This window comes from Schistocerca nitens, chromosome 9, assembly GCF_023898315.1.
Source record: "Schistocerca nitens isolate TAMUIC-IGC-003100 chromosome 9, iqSchNite1.1, whole genome shotgun sequence".
NCBI lineage: Eukaryota > Metazoa > Arthropoda > Insecta > Orthoptera > Acrididae > Schistocerca > Schistocerca nitens.
In genome coordinates, this window is record NC_064622.1 from 327,173,222 (window position 1) to 327,187,372 (window position 14,151).

The 14,151-nt window shown below is 45.0% G+C and overlaps 1 protein-coding gene across 2 annotated transcripts in view; it reads left to right on the plus strand.

The window, feature by feature from the left end:
* The first annotated feature begins 2,001 nt into the window (after window positions 1-2,001).
* The window catches only part of LOC126203336 (mucin-17), a 401,673-nt gene continuing 389,523 nt past the window's right edge, over window positions 2,002-14,151 (plus strand). For both annotated transcript variants that reach the window (XM_049937620.1, XM_049937621.1), the window contains exon 1: window positions 2,002-2,108. In XM_049937620.1, the coding sequence (XP_049793577.1) occupies window positions 2,079-2,108 (30 nt within the window). In that variant the 5' untranslated portion in view covers window positions 2,002-2,078. The remainder of the gene's footprint in view (window positions 2,109-14,151) is intronic.

A 14,151-nucleotide genomic window follows, 5' to 3' on the forward strand; every position in this document is an offset into this window, starting at 1 on the left:
TCAATGTTCTTGCTCATCAGTATAAAATTTGAACTAAGATACAACTTAAATTTTCGCGTCCAGAAACAATTCCTTGGCGTAAATATCGCTTAAACTCTTAGAAACAATTCTGAGAGAAAGTAAGGACTGAACGTCGCAGTTTTGAATGTATAGTCTTGCACTTATCCCTGCGACCGCAAATACATACCTAATTTTGCCTCAGTTCTTTCTTATTCCGTAACTGCACGTCTTCTCCTACTTGTGCAGCATCATCAGTGGATTGCTCTTACACTCTCTCTACTATTACTGTAATTCTGTCATTGGCTTTTGCCGTATCTGCTATTAGTATGTGGTAAACACGAAGTCTACCGACAATATTTCGGACGTAGTTCAGGAATATTTTACGATTATTTTATTATAGTAGGCTTATGGTTTCTGATGGCTCGTTACAGAGCAACTTTGTGCCATTTGATTTTGTGGTATCACGTATCGACACCACCCCATGGGCGTAGTTGGCAACATAATTGCAGATTTAAGTTTGACACTGATAGCAGTCGCGCGGGATCTGTTGGAGCCAATGGCGCGCGCCTGCTGAGTCACGCCTTCAGTGTCTCGGTACTAAGAACGCCATCTCCTGCCCCGATATAGGACGGCTGGTAGTAGCCAGTCACTTATTTGCATTTTGAGTCTTCAGAGACCCCTCTTCGCCGGTGACATTGTAGTAGCTGGATTCTATTCTGGGCGCATCATTTGTAACGAGTTTTCAGAGAAATACATGTTAAGTAAATCTTCTGTTTACTGTGTTAGCTTGTTTACAAATAATTTCTGCTCCTGTCCAGCTTTCCCACACCAGTCTATAGCCCATCTCTCCTTATCGTTGTGTACGAGGTGGTACAAAACATATTTCTTATTCTCATATATGTTTGTATCTGTACTGCACTGAGTGTCTTGTTTGGAAGCAAACCTATTTCATTCACTCACGACACATGTTGTTGACAACAGTCACTATTGTTATATTCGGCCATAATGTCTACGTTTGTGAACCGTGACTGAGCGGGATAATTATTTATTTGTAATTTCTGCTACCAATCACTTTTTATTTTTTGTTTTATGTTCAATCTAACATAATACAACGCGTTTCGAACATGTTCTGTCCATCTTCAGGCGTTTATACATACATACAGAGAAATGTTACTTAAAAATAAACCGTCTTAAACTAGATTAACCTAGCACCCTCTGTCGATTGTTTGTTGCTGTAGTGGCTGGTGTGGCATGTGGCCACTGGCATGCCACACCAGCCACTACAGCAACAAATAATCGACAAAGAGTGCTAGGTTAATCTAGTTTAAGACGGTTTATTTTTAAGTAACATTTCTCTGTATGTACAGGGTGTTTCAAAAATGACCGGTATATTTGAAACGGCAATAAAAACTAAACGAGCAGCGATAGAAATACACCGTTTGTTGCAATATGCTTGGGACAACAGTACATTTTCAGGCAGACAAACTTTCGAAATTACAGTAGTTACAATTTTCAACAACAAGACAATAAAAAGAGACGAGTTTGGCCCAACGAAGGATGCACTCCGTGGAAAGCTGTACGTGGATGACGGGGAGCATAAGTGGCGTAAGGCCGTCGCACTGAACGGAGATCATGTTGAAAAATTGGATTTTGCAGCCAAAACAGTGGGTAATAATTTGTTGTGTCGGAATCCTGAGGAAAATCAATCTGCTTTCAGAAAAAAAGTGTTTAGCATTATACACTGAACGCGTCTCGTAGAAGTTTGTCTATTCGTTGTAGGCGCTTGCTGGCGCTATGAGTTCTTGTTTACGTCGAGTAACGCTGTGTTGTGTTGTGTTGCAGGAGGCGGCGGCTGGACGCCGGCGACCGGCCGGCCGATGAGCGGCGGGCGAGGCCCGCGGGGGCCCGGGGGTGGCGTCGCGGGGGCGGTGTCGGCGGGGGCGGCTGTGGGGGTGGGCCGGCGGCCGCTGCTGCTGCAGCGCTGCCTGGCCATCCAGCTGCACAAGCTGCCCGCCCTGGGGCAGCCGCCGCCGCCTCCGCCTCCACAACCGCCCCCGGCCTCCGCCTCTGAATTTTGGATGTACGAGAGCGGCTACCTGCTCTTCCAGGTAAGCGACACTACCAAATACGAGGGTTGTAACTTTAATAGTCGCAACTATTTATTTACAGCTCGGACAAAACAGGTACATGTTTCAAAGTTTTACTGACCTTCAAAGTAGTCACCAGCATTGTGTACAACCCATTGCCAGCGATGTGGAAGTCGTGGGGTACTCTTAGGAGTGTCAGTTTTGTTCACAGTTCGAGCGGCGGGGTCGATTGCCCGACGAGTTTGTAGCAGTTCTGAAGCGAATGCCGTGAAGTGTTTCCTTCAGTTTAGAAACCGAGTTGAACTTATGAGGGCTTAAGTAAGGCTAGTGCAGTAGGTGGTATAGCACTTAGCAGCCCTATCAGTAACAGCTTGCTCTGTGAGTGCTTGAGCATTGTCCTGCAAAATGATGATCAGGTCCTGCAGAAAGTGTAATCACTTCTGTCTGTATGCTGTTCATTTTTGGAACACAATCTACGACCAGCTTAGTGACGGAAGTGATGACACTTTCTGCTGGACCTGACCATCATTTTGCATAACAGTGTTCAAGCCCGTACAGTGTAAGCTGTTACTGATTTGTTTGACTCATGGGTCTGCTAAGTGCTACACCACCTACTGCCCTGACTTAAGCCCTCATGAGTTTAACTCGATTTCTAAACTGAAGGAAACACTTCACGGCTTTCGCTTCAAAACTGTTACAAATTCGCTGGGCAATACACCGCGCCGCTCGAACTGTCAACACAACTGGCACTGCTACGCGTATCCTACGACTTCCACATCGCTGGCAACCGGCTACACACAATGCTGGTGGCTACTTCGAAGGTCAGTAGCCGGACGGGATTAGCCGAGCGGTCTGAGGCGCTGCAGTCATGAACTGTGCTGCTGGTCCCGGCGGAGGTTCGAGTCCTCCCTCGGGCATGGGTGTGTGTGTTTGTCCTTAGGATAATTTAGGTTAAGTAGTGTATAAGCTTAGGGACTGATGACCTTAGCAGTTAAGTCCCGTAAGATTTCACATACATTTGAACATTTGAAGGTCAGTATACCATGTACAATTTCTTCCAGAGCTTCTGTCTCTCATTATCAGATGGTATATGATAAAGGGAAACAGGTGTAAGCTATGCACACTGATGAGCCAAACCACTATGACCATCTGCTTAGTAACATGTTCGTCGGTCTTTGGGACGAAATACAGCACTGTTTCTGCGTATCAGGGATCCGGCAGTTTGTTAGTAGGGCGGTGGAGGTGTGTGGCATTAGATGTCAACGAACGCACAAGTCATGTAATTCGCGGAAATAACGGACCGCTGTTCCGCGTAATCGGTGATGGCGTCCGATAGGGACCCGAATGCGTTCCGCAAGGATTTACACCAGGCGAATTTGGTCACCGGAACATTGACGTGAGTTCACTGTAATGGTCCGCAAATCACTGTAACACTGTTCTGGCTACGAGACACGGACAGTCATACTGCTGAAAGATTACACCGCCGTCGGGGAAGACATCAAGCATGAAGGTCGTTCGCAGCTATCACGGTGTCTTCGATTACTATTGCAGGTCTCATGCAAGCGCAGGAGAATATCTCCCACAGCATTATACTGCTCCCACCAGCCTGTGTCCGTGGCGCGCTGCACGTTTCGAGCCGCCGTTCACCGCAATGTCGGCGTTTGTGGAGATGACCATCGACCTAGTGTAGCAAAAGTGTCATTCACCCGAAGAGCCGACACATTTCCATTGATCGATGGTCGAATCTCGATAGACTTGTGCCCACTGCAATCGTAATTGTCGATGTCGCTAAGGCACGTAGGGGTGGTGTGCTGCGGAGCTCCGTGTTCAACAATGTACGATGGCCGCGCGGGATTAGCCGAGCGGTTTAAGGCGCTGCAGTCATGGACTGTGCGGCTGGTCCCGGCAGAGGTTCAAGTCCTCCCTCGGGGCCGGCCGGAGTGGCCATGCGGTTCCAGGCGCTGCAGTTTGGAACCGCGCGACCGCTACGGTCGTAGGTTCGAATCCTGCCTCGGGCATGGATGTGTGTGATGTCCTTAGGTTAGTTCTAAGTTCTAGGGGACTGATGACCTCAGATGTTAAGTCCCATATGAGTGTTTGTCCTTAGGATACTTTAGGTTTAGTAGTGTGTAAGCTTAGGGACTGATGACCTTAGCAGTTAAGTCCCATAAGATTTGACACACATTTGAACAATGTACGATGGACGGTGCGCTCAGAAACACTCGGCTCTAGCATTGTGCCCTTTCGGCCGAGATGCCACAGATCACCATTTATCCTACTTTAAAGAACAGAAAAACCCTGCAATCCGACATTCTGTGGAGAGTCTTGGGCGTCTGACCATGTAGCAGCTTCATTGTCCTTCAACCTCTTTCCATAGATTCTCACGACTGTAGCACGTGAACATTCGACCAGCTTCGCCGTTTTCGAGATATCGATTCACAGGTTTTGCGTAATAATAGCCTGCCCTGTGTCAAAGTCGCTTATCTTGATGAACTTCCCCATTTGCAGCCCGTATCTGTGCTGGGATGATCCCCCGTCCGCGTCTGCTCCGCTTGCATACTTTTGGTACCGCGTCACGTACCCGCTACGCCACTAGGCGGTATCCAACGTCGCGATGGGCAGTGGTCATAATGTTTTGGGTTATTACTGTATAATATATAAATATAAAACGCTCTTCCATATCTTCTTGATAATTTCGAATATCTTACATCATTTTACAATGTCAAACGCTTTTTATAGTGATAAATGCTGTGAATGTATCTTTATTTTTCTTAAGTCTTGCTTCCATTGTTAGTCGCAAAATCAGAACTGTCTCTCTAGTGCCTTTACCTTTTATATATTCAAACTGATCGTCTTTGAACAGAACCTCAATTTTCCTTTCTGTTCTTCTGTGTATCATTCTTGTCAGTAAGTTCTTGTATTAGTTACGTCAAACACGCCCCCTCCCCTCTCCAGCGTGCAAGCATCGAAAGTACCACTACTACGCAAGTCTCGAGTCGGGCTCACTGCATAGTAACGTAGAGGAGGGTCCGGAAGGTACACAGCACGTCAAGCTTGTGGCTTGCTGCTATTGTAGTCAGTCAGAGCGCGCTCCCAGGCTATGCTACGTTGAAACCCTCGGTCGCTGTTGATGTTGGGATGAGTTGTCACAACGTCTTCACGCAGCACGTCCGGTCCGAAATTACAGCGATGGCGGAAGCGGCCAGTCTTTGCCATTACTTATAGAAGTGGCCATCAGCTGTTCTGTAGAAACGGCGGGTTCCCATACTCTCCTTTAAGTAACGTTAACACTAATTCATGCGTGGCGACGCTGATTGTGCCAACGGCCGTGCCGCAGTGGTAACACCGGTTCCCGTCAGATCACCGAAGTTAAGCGCTGTCGGGCTGGTCTAGCACTTGGATGGGTGACCATCTGGTCTGCCGAGCGGGATGCACTCAGCCCTTGTGAGGCAAACTGAGGAGCTACTTGACTGAGAAGTAGCGGCCAGGATAGCGGTGTGCTGACCACACGCCCCTCCATATCCGCATCCAGTGACGCCTGTGGGCTGAGGATGACACGGCGGCCGGTCGGTACCGTTGGGCATTCATGGCCTGTCCAGACAGGGTTTAGTTTAGTTTTAGTTTAGCGACGAAGCTGATTGAAGTCCGTTCTGTGGATTACTTCAAAAAATGATTGGTTAATGTGTATTTTCCCACGTAGGAAAACAATATTCGCCATTTTTGAACGAAGCTCCTGTCTCCTCATAGGACGCGATGTTGTCTACCAAATGGTGACTTTTATAGTAATACTGTTAGGCTGTTAGATCTCGTGCCATATGCTCAGTACCGAGGTCCAGTGATGCAAGGAAACTCGCAAATGTTTCAACTGGAAGAAATTCTTCTCTGAGCAATCTTGAATTTTGGGGCACGATATTACTAGCCAATTTTTAGACAGTCCTCAAATTTTCGACTGGATTGATAGAGTCAACAGTTTACCCATATTATGGCAATCTTTTGTCTGTACATAACATAGTTGGGTTTAAAACAGTAGACGATCTGCAATAGCTATTTTAATCTCTCTGCTGCCTCTTCCTTTTTCTCTCGCTGCTCCTTCTAGAGGAAACTGTATATCCGTGGATGCCTTAGAACACACCTCACTAGTGTGTACTTGTGGTGGTCTTAGGTTTCCAAAGAGTTCTCTTCATGATTTAGCGTACCGATTTGAATGCTCGAGTAATGCAACTTCATACGTAAAGTACCTTGCACATAGATTCGAAAGACAGATATAAAGTCCACCGAATGCACGTGGAGAAACAAGAAAATCTTGAATGTAATCTCTCTCCGTGAATTATTCTGGTACTACAGAAAGCGAATGTATACATGTTACTGATTGTGAACAGGAACAGAATTACTGTAGCAGCTGTTATTTCTGCTCATGTCAATGTGATTTAGTAAAATCATCAGACGATCAATTCCAATTACAAAATGATCTAGAGAGAATTTCTGTATGGTGCGAAAAGTGGCAATTGGCACTAAACAAAGAAAAGTGCGAGATCATCCACATGTGTACTAAAAGAAATCCGATACATTTTGGGTATACGATAAATCTCGCAAATCTAAGGGCTGTAAATTCGACTAAATACCTTGGAATTACAATTACGAGCAACTTAAATTGGAAAGACCACATAGATAATACTGTGGGGAAGTCGAAACAAGGACTGCGCTTTGTTGGCAGAACACTTAGAAGATGCGACAAACCCACTAAAGAGACACTACATTAGACTTGTCAGTCCTCTGCTGGATTATTGCTGCGCGGTGTGGGATCCTTACCAGGTAGGATTGACGGAGGACATCGAAAAAGTGCAAAGAAGGGCAGCTCGTTTGGTGTTATTGCGCAATAGGGGTGAGAGTGTTACTGATATGATACGCGAGTTGGGGTGGCAGTCACTGAAACAAAGGCGGTTTTCTTTGCGGCGAGATCTGTTTACGAAATTTTAATCAGCAACTTTCTCTTCCTAATGAGAAAATAATTTGTTCACACCCACCTACGTAGGTATAAATTATCATCATAATAAAGTAAGAGAAATCAGAGCTCGAACGGAAAGATTTAGGTGTTCTTTTTTCCCACTCGCCATTCGAGAGTGGAATGGTAGAAAAGGGAGTATGAAAATATGGTTCGATAAACCCTATGTCAGGTACTTAAGTGTAAATTACAGAGTAACCATGTAGATGTAGATGTAGATTTGGTTCAAATGGCTCTGAGCACTATGGGACTTAACTTCTAAGGTCATCAGCCCCCTAGAACTTAGAACTAATGAAACCTAACTAACCTAAGGACATCACACACATCCATGCCCGAGGCAGGATTCGAACCTGCGACCGTAGTGGTCTCGCGGTTCCAGACTGTAGCGCCTAGAACCGCTCGGCCACCCCGGCCAGCTATGATGTAGATTTATTCCCGACGTCTCTCTCTGTGGAACTGTGTAGAACAATAACTTTCTGACTGCCTTAAAATTTGCACCAAATTTTTCCGGCAACTTTCGCGAGGAATTAATTGTCCACGGCCACAGCAGTTTTTGTAGCAATTGTTGACTGAGTGCCAGTAGATCGCGTTGTGTAAGCAACCGGCTGCTTATATAAATATCGACTTTCGGAGAAAAGGCAGCGTCACGCTGCAACGAGTCGACGTTTGTTACGACTACGCAGCTACATGTGAAACCAATAAATAAGTTATATCAGGTAGGAGCTGCAGATAATTTAAATTATCTGTCAGGTGTCCTCGTTCGTTTAAACCTGTTTTAGGAGTTTACAGCGCATCTCTTGGTGAGCCTGATGAGAAGAAGACTGTAACCTTCAGGAACGTGTATTCTTCATCATTGCGCGTTTACATGCAAAACCGATAAATAAGTTATATAAAGCAGCAGCTGCTGTTATTATTTGTGTGTGCCAAAACTCTTCCTAGTTTTATTATTTATTAGCATATTCGAGGTCTATAATAGGGCAGAACAAACCGAGGCGAGCTGCAATGCTTTGAAGGAAGGGAGGAAGGGTGTGCGGGGAATGTTGTGTGCGGGGAATGTTCTCACTTGGTTCACTCTCTCAGACATCTACGATATGTCGCAGTGCTAAAGATATGAAGTTATTTCGATGAGAAAGTAAAAAAATTATAATTTAAAGATTTATTTGCGCAGACGTGGGAAGGTCAGTTACATACTGATCAAGAGGTGTTGACAAGAAACTAATGATAGTAGACAATTGATCAGGTCTAAATGTTGGAGGTTTGCAGTAGCGGTAATCCAGTCTGTTTGATATGCCAGATACATACACTAATGACCCAAAACGTTATGAGCACAAACTTACTAGCGTCTTGGCCCACCTTTAGAACTGAGTACAGTAGCCATTCTGCGCGGCATGGATTTGACAAGTGCCTTATAGATTTCCGGGTATATGTGGCACCAGATGTCTAAGCACAGGTCAAGCAATTCCCGTAAATTATAGATCGACGATATGTAACCGCAGAGCTGGCGGCCTGTTGTGTTCCAGATGTGTTCCAGTGGGATCAGATCAGGTGGATTTTGTAAGCATGATATGAACGTAAGTTGACAATCAAGCTACTCAGTCCACTGTCTTTGTTACGCAGACTGTTATCCTACTGTCGGCCGTGGTGGCCGAGCGGTTCTAGGCGTTTCAGGCCGGAACCACGCGGCTGCTAAGGTCGCAAGTTCGAATCCTGCCTCGGGCATGGATGTGTATGATGTCCTTAGGTTAGTTAGGTTTAAGTAGTTCTAAGTTTAGGGGACTGATGACCTCAGCTGTTAAGTCCCATAGTGCTGAGAGCCATTTGAACCATTTGTTATCCTACTGGAAGATGCCAGTATCGGCGGGGAAGGCATGAAGGGATGTAAGCAGAATTGTAAAAATACAATCGGCCACCGTAGACGATCATAAGTAAGTGTAGGCTACGGTAGTTTATCTAGCAGCCTTGGTCAGTTAACGTCGTACTCGTGTTACCTGTACATTAGGCGTCTTGCATACTTATTGAACGTTACCTCATGTTGTTGTTGTTGTTGTTGTGGTCTTCAGTCCTGAGACTGGTTTGATGCAGCTCTTCATACCTCATATCGATCGCTTTCTTTAGGTATGCAATGAAGTGCCTTACTAGATTCCCCTAGAAATCGGAAACAGTGAAGCGTCTAAAAACTGAGTGAGGATATATAGAAGGTCATGTAACCTACGGAACAGTTTTATTCCGCATAGTTATCCTCGTGTCTCTTACTTAAATTGAAATAGTCAATGTTTAATTCAGGTTTTATTCGAAAATTGCTGATTTGTAACGTAAAATGGAGACGTTACGTTGTAAAAATAAAAAGAAAACAGTACAAGTTCATCCTATAGTGCTAGAAAACACAATTTCCTGAAAAAAGGGAGAAATTGAAAAAAAGGAAAACAATAGTATATAAAACATCGTTTCAATAATTCTTCGAACTTACAGAAAACAAGTTTCTGTTATCCATAAATAACTTCCGTATTTAGGAATAACAACAGGAAACTCTGGCCTTTCTTCATGATGAAGAAAGTTTCATTGAGTACGAAATAAACTATAAGTACATAGGTTTTTTAAATGTTTGTGGATGTAAACTGTACTAGCCGCGCGGGATTATCCGAGCGGTCAGGGGCGCTGCCGTCATGTACTGTGCGGCTGGTCCCGGCGGAGGTTCGAGTCCTCCCTCGGGCATGGGTGTGTGTGTTCGTCAGTGTGTAAGCTTAGGGAATGATGACCTTAGCAGTTAAGTCCCATAAGATTTCACACACACACACACACACACAAAACTGTACTTGCATCAAAAGTCTGGCTACATAAAGGCGCAGGACTTTCGCGAACAGTTAATTTTTAGTATTTAAAAGATGCAACTTATATTCTGTAAGGATGTAAAATACACAATGATATGCTGTTCTAATTGTGTGCAAAACAAACAAACAAACGAACAAAGGGACGTCGTCGGCTTGCAGTTTCTCTCTTGCACATTCATTTATGTTTCATTCCCTACCAGTACTACCGGTAATTCTACCATTTACTACGTCATTTATGTACTGTAACAAAACCACTGAACTGTAGTTTTCGTATAGCGCAAATCTAGATACAGATTGTCCACAATAATTACCGCTGGTAACCCTTTAGGAGTATAAAGTCGGGGTCCACTAAACTCTTCTGTTCCTAGCGTTTCGTCCAGAACTGCGCTGGACATCTTCAGAGACGTTGCACTTCTGTTGAGTCTTGCCGACTCGTGAAGTCCAAGTGAATGTCATTTATTTCATATTACTGATCCTACTGGCCTGCGTTCGTGGTGCGATGCATGTCACTAGCATGCTACCATTTGCCTCGATGACGACACACACTACGTAATCAAAAGTATCCGGACACCTGGCTCAAAATGACTTAAAAGTTCGTGGCGCCCTCCATCGGTAATACTGGAATTCAGTTTGGAGTTGCCCCACCCTTATTCTTGATGACAGCTTCCACTCTCGCAGTCATACGTTCAATCAGGTGATGAAAGGTTTCTTGGCGAATGGTACCCATTCTTCACGGAGTGCTGCACTGAGGAGGGGTATCGATGTCGGTCGGTGAGGCTTGGCACAAAGTCGGCGTTCCAAAACATCCGAAAGGTGTTCTATAGGATTCAGGTCAGGACTCTGTGCAGGCCAGTCCATTACAGGGATGTTATTGTCGTGTAACCACTCCGCTACAGGCCATTGATTATGAATGGGTGCTCGATCGTGTTGAAAAATGCAGTTGCCATCCCCGAAAAGCTCTTCGACAGTGGGAAGAAAGAAGGTGTTTAAAATATCAATGCAGGCCTTTGTTGTGATAGTGACGCGCAAAACAACAACGGGTGCAAGCCCCCTCCATGAAAAACACGACCACACCATAACACCGCCTCCGAATTTTACTGTTGTCACTACACACGTTGGTAGATAACGTTCACCGAGCATTCGCCATACCCACACCCTGTCTTCGGATCGTCACATTGTGTTCCGTGATTCGTCACTCCACACAATGTTTTTCCACTGTTCAATCGTCCAACTTTTACGCTCCTTACACCAAGCGATGGGTGGTTTGGCATTTAACGGCATGCTGTGTGGTTTATGAGCAACCGCTCGACCATGAAATCCAAGTTTTTCTCACCTCCTGCTTGTCATAGTACTTGCAGTGGATCCTGATGCAATTTGGATGCAATTTGGGATTCCTATGTAATGGTCTGGATAGATGTTTGCCTATTACACATTACGACTCTCTTCAACTGTCGGCGGTCGCTATCAATCAACAGACGAGGTCGGCCTGTACGCTTTTGTGCTGTACGTGTCGCTTCACGCTTCTACTTCACTATCCATCGGAAACAGTGGACCTATAGATGTTTAGGCGTGTGGAAATCTTGCGTACAGACGTATGATACAAGTGACACCCATTCACCTGACCACGTTCGAGGCCCGTGAGTTCCGCGGAGCGCCCCATTCTGCTCTCTCACGATGCCTAATGACTACTGAGGTCGCTGATATGGAGTACCTGGCAGTAGGTGGCAGCACAATGCACCTAGTATGAAAAACGTATGTTTTTGGGGGTGTCCGGATACTTTTGATCACATAGTGTATCTGGGCACGACGATCGTCCAGGTGTAAAAAGAAACGTGAGTCATCCGACCATGTGACATGCTTCCATTGATCCACGGTCCAAATTCGATGATCCCGCGACAACAGCAACCTTAACTGACAATCCCGTTGGGTCTGGCGCAGCGATTTAGGTTCAACAATGTACGCTGAAGGATGTGTTTCAGAAACACTTGTGCCTACGTCAGCATTGTTGTCTGTCGTAGAATCTGTTATAGATTTCCGCCTGTCTTGCTCTCCGTAGAAGATAAACCTACGGCCTCCAAGTTGTGTGACGAGGTTTGGACGTCCAACAGCACGTCGCCCGTTCCTAGTTATCGCTGTCCTTCAACTACTTTTCGTAGATGCTCACGACAGTAGCACGGTAGCAGCCGACCAGCTTCGCCCTTTCTGACATGTTCGTTCCCAGGTGCCGGGCCATAACAATCTGCCCTTTGTCAAAGCTGATTCTGTCAGTGGATTTCCCCATTTGCGGCATGCATTGTCGCTAGCGTCATTCCCTGTTCGTCGCATTCCCCCACATACACTTTCCTCACGGCGTGGCGTACCCGCAACACCATCAGGCGCTATTCAGGGTTGTGGTGTGCAGTGGTCATAATGTTTGGTCCATCAGTGTCTACCTTTGTCAGGAAGCTGACTAACGAGTGCTTGCACAAGAAGGCTGCGCTTTTATGTGGTTATGAACCAAAATGAAGAAGAAGCTAGGTAGATGGAACTTGGTGACGTCATGTGGCTCATTGCACTTGACATCTACCAAAATGGCCGCCAAACTGAAGTCTGTGTTCGAGCAGTTAAGTTCGCCTTCAGCTGTATGAAATCTCGCTGGATTAAGATTTAAACCAAGACAGAGCTACACGATATTTTATCATCCTGTGCGTCGCTACTTGCTCCCTTCCTCGACATTATCTCCGATCTAGTTTAGCTATTGTTCGTAAAAATTGCTCTCTACCGTAGGATTCGATTTGGTTATCCCTGGATCGATCGCCAGTCCTCTACCGTGATTATGGGCGGTGTTGTTGCCAATAAAATAGCATTTAATTTTAAGACGTTGAGCACATCATATGTATTCTTATCTCAGTCGTTATGCTGAAGTATTTTAATATGGAACACAAACGTCTCAAAAATGAGATCGACAGGAAGTGCAAAATGGCTAAGCAGGGATGGCTAGAGGACAAATGTAAGGATGTAGAGGCTTGTCTCACTAGGGGTAAGATAGATACTGCCTACAGGAAAATTAAACAGACCTTTGGAGAGAAGAGAACCACTTGTATGAATATCAAGAGCTCAGATGGAAACCCAGTTCTAAGCAAAGAAGGGAAGGTAGAAAGGTGGAAGGAGTATATAGAGGGTTTATACAAGGGAGATGTACTTGAGGACAATATTATGGAAATGGAAGAGGATGTAGATGAAGACGAAATGGGAGATAAGATACTGCGTGAAGAGTTTGACAGAGCACTGAAAGACCTGAGTCGAAACAAGGCCCCGGGAGTAGACAACATTCCACTAGAACTACTGATGGCCTCGGGAGAGCCAGTCATGACAAAACTCTACCATCTGGTGAGCACGATGTATGAGACAGGCGAAATACCCTCAGACTTCAAGAAGAATATAATAATTCCAATCCCAAAGAAAGCAGGTGTTGACAGATGTGAAAATTACCGAACTATTAGTTTAATAAATCACAGCTGCAAAATACTAACGCGAATTCTTTACAGACGAATGGAAAAACTGGTAGAAGCTGACCTCGGGGAAGATCAGTTTGGATTCCGTAGGAATGTTGGAACACGTGAGGCAATACTGACCTTACGACTTATCTTGGAAGAAAGATTAAGAAAAGGCAAACCTACGTTTCTAGCATTTGTAGACTTAGAGAAAGCTTTTGACAATGTTGACTGGAATACTCTCTTTCAAATTCTGAAGGTGGCAGGGGTAAAATACAGGGAGCGAAAGGCTATTTACAATTTGTACAGAAACCAGATGGCAGTTATAAGAGTCGAGGGGCATGAAAGGGAAGCAGTGGTTGGGAAAGGAGTGAGACAGGGTTGTAGCCTCTCCCCGATGTTATTCAATCTGTATATTGAGCAAGCAGTAAAGGAAACAAAAGAAAAATTCGGAGTAGGTATTAAAATTCATGGAGAAGAAGTAAAAACTTTGAGGTTCGCCGATGACATTGTAATTCTGTCAGAGACAGCAAAGGACTTGGAAGAGCAGTTGAACGGAATGGACAGTGTCTTGAAAGGAGGATATAAGATGAACATCAACAAAAGCAAAACGAGGATAATGGAATGTAGTCAAATTAAGTCGGGTGATGCTGAGGGAATTAGATTAGGAAATGAGACACTTAAAGTAGTAAAGGAGTTTTGCTATTTAGGGAGTAAAATAACCGATGATGGTCGAAGTAGAGAGGATATAAAATGTAGAC